General features: G+C 38.0%; 1 protein-coding gene across 1 annotated transcript; it reads left to right on the top strand.

The window, feature by feature from the left end:
• The first annotated feature begins 318 nt into the window (after positions 1-318).
• On the top strand, positions 319-1,557 carry LOC145111554 (uncharacterized). The gene is made up of 4 exons (XM_079047822.1): positions 319-431; positions 542-716; positions 759-793; positions 903-1,557. Exons 1-4 carry the CDS (start codon positions 319-321, stop codon positions 1,555-1,557), a joined length of 978 nt encoding a protein of 325 aa, XP_078903948.1.
• The last annotated feature ends 928 nt before the right edge of the window (positions 1,558-2,485 follow it).

Below are 2,485 nucleotides of genomic sequence, written 5' to 3' on the forward strand. Positions count from 1 at the left end.
TTATGTTAGTAACAGGGGGCAGGTTTTGTGGACCGGAAAGGCCGATTTTTTCAAATAGAGTCGTTAAAATATGATGTCAACAGGAGGGTATTCAATTCGGTGCCAATAGATGTTCATGTGGTTGGTCCGGTAGATGTTGATGCTGGTCTAGTAGATGTTGACGGTCCTGGAACAGTTTCGACTGTCCCGATTGCTATAGTGGCAGGTCCTATGGTGGAGGCTATTTAAGGGTTGGGTGATGATAATGTCTCGGTTGAGTCTCTTTCACAACCACCTGGTTTCAGGCGTGATGCTGAGTTGGATCCTGGGACTAGTAAAATGAAGTCCAATTCTGCTAGTTCTCATGGTTCTTCGAGATTGTTGAAAAAACGAGTCCCAACTAATATTGAAGATATTTCGGATATCATGAAACAGTATGTTGAAATGGGAAGGTTGCTTAGTTATGATATGGAGGGTAACAAAGATAAGGTGAAACAAATTTTGGCTAGTATTGGTGTGATTCAGGTTGTTTAATAAATTACATGTCTTTGAATATATGTAGCACCCGTTCTTGTCATAAAAGGAATTGGGTGAAGTCTTTGTGTGTTCAAAATGGTGTGTCGTTTTTGAAGTTACAAGAAACTAGAATGACTCAGTTGGATCTCTTCAAAGTTAGAAGTATGTGGGGGAATTGTAATTTTGATTTTGCTTTTAGTAGTGCTCGTGGGAGATCGGGGGTATTTTATCGATTTGGGATCCTAATGTGTTTCAAAAAATAGCATTGTTTGTACCAACAATGTTGTTATTGTTCGAGGTATCTCGGTGCCATTTAATATGGAATGTTGTATGATGAATGTTTATACTCCTCAAGATGTTATAGAGAAACGATTGTTGTGGAATTATATTTCTTCTTTTATTAGCAGATATGGGGGTAATTATGTTATTTTTGGTGATTTTAATGTGGTTAGAAGTCCTGAGGAGAGGTTTGGATCCATTTTCTGTTCATCTTCTGCTGGTGATTTTAATGATTTTATAGATGATGTGGTGGTTGTGGATGTGCCTATGATTGAGAATAAATTTAATAGGGTTGACTTTTCTAATGTCAAGCTTAGTAAATTAGATCGATTTTTGGTGTCTGAGGGTATTTATAATCGGTTTCAGGGATTACAGGTGGCAGTGTTAGATCGGTTGTGGTCTGATCATTGTCCTATTTTGCTACATGAAGTTAAGGTTGCTTATGGTCCTCCTCATTTTAGATTCTTTAATTCGTGGATGTTGTTGGATGGTTTTGATGAGGTGATTCGAGCAAGTGCTTCAGAGTTTGTGGTGAATAAAAGCTGGAGTAAATTTGTTGTGTTCAAAAATAAGCTTATGTTTATTAAGAATAGGATTCGGGAGTGGCATGTCCAGGCTAAGGAGATCCGTGAGCATCAAAAGGCTGATTTGAAGTCTCAGTTGCATGATATTGATAATTGTATTGATAGTGGCGATATCTCTATTGATTTATGTAATGAAAGAAAACAGGTTCTTGGGTCTTTGGCTTCTATGGAAAAACAGGGGGTGTCGGATGTGGTCTAGAAAGCTAAGGTGAAATGGTCTATTGAAGGTGATGAGAATACTGGATTTTTTCATGGTATGTTGAAAAAAAAAGACGTCAGATGTTAGTTCGTGGGGTCTCGGTTAATGGTGAGTGGGTTACGGATCCGGTGGCAGTAAAAAAGAAGTTTTTGATTTTTACTCTTCTAAGTTTCAAGCGTTTAATGGTATTCGGATGAAGGAGAGAAGTAATCTATTTTCTATTATTACGTCGGAGAATGCTTTGGGATTAGACATGCCTTTTACTGTAGAAGAGATTAAGGAGGCGGTTTGGGATTGTGGTAGACCTGGCAAACGTGCCGTGTCGTGTCGGGTTCGTGTCATGTCAAGACACTAAACGGGTTGAAAGTGTTTGACCTTAACCGGACCCGTTTAATTGTCGTGTCGTGCCGTGTCAACCCGTTTATTTTTGTGTCGGTTTCGTGTCGGGTTTCGAGTTAAGGTTTAGACCTTGTAAATATGTTGTGTCATGTCGGGTTGAAATATTTTAAAGGTTGGAAAGTAGGAGTTGTGGAGGCAAAAAGGAAAAAGTGAAACACTGGAGTTAGGCGACGGAATGACAAAATTTATAATAAGTTTAGAAGGAAAAATGAAAAGAGTTAAAATTGGGGAGTAAAAGGGATAGGTGGTGAGGATGACTAAAATTAAGTAACTTTGAAAATTTGAATATTACTTCTAATTCTTGAGTTTGGCCCACTACAAGTCTATAACATATAATATATTTATAAAAATATGAAACTTATTATAAATAATATATAATTAAACGGGGCATATTCGAGTCATCTTCGAGTTGAAAGTTTTGACCCTAACCCTACCAGTTTAATTATCGTGTCGTGTCGTGTCAATCCGTTTACATAAACGTGTCGAAATCTCTGACCCTAACCCGCTAATTTCGTGTCGGGTTTTCGTG

Source organism: Lactuca virosa, chromosome 5, assembly GCF_052849685.1.
Source record: "Lactuca virosa cultivar CGN04683 chromosome 5, Lactuca_virosa_CGN04683_v6, whole genome shotgun sequence".
Lineage (NCBI taxonomy): Eukaryota > Viridiplantae > Streptophyta > Magnoliopsida > Asterales > Asteraceae > Lactuca > Lactuca virosa.

Excerpts from the sequence above, each read along its gene's own strand:
- LOC145111554 (XM_079047822.1), top strand. The coding sequence starts at position 319 with ATGAAGTCCAATTCTGCTAGTTCTCATGGTTCTTCGAGATTGTTGAAA. Across the intron at positions 717-758 it reads GTGCTCGTGGGAGATCGGGG|CATTGTTTGTACCAACAATG; the intron begins GTATTTTATCGA and ends TTCAAAAAATAG. Across the intron at positions 794-902 it reads CAATGTTGTTATTGTTCGAG|ATATGGGGGTAATTATGTTA; the intron begins GTATCTCGGTGC and ends TTTTATTAGCAG.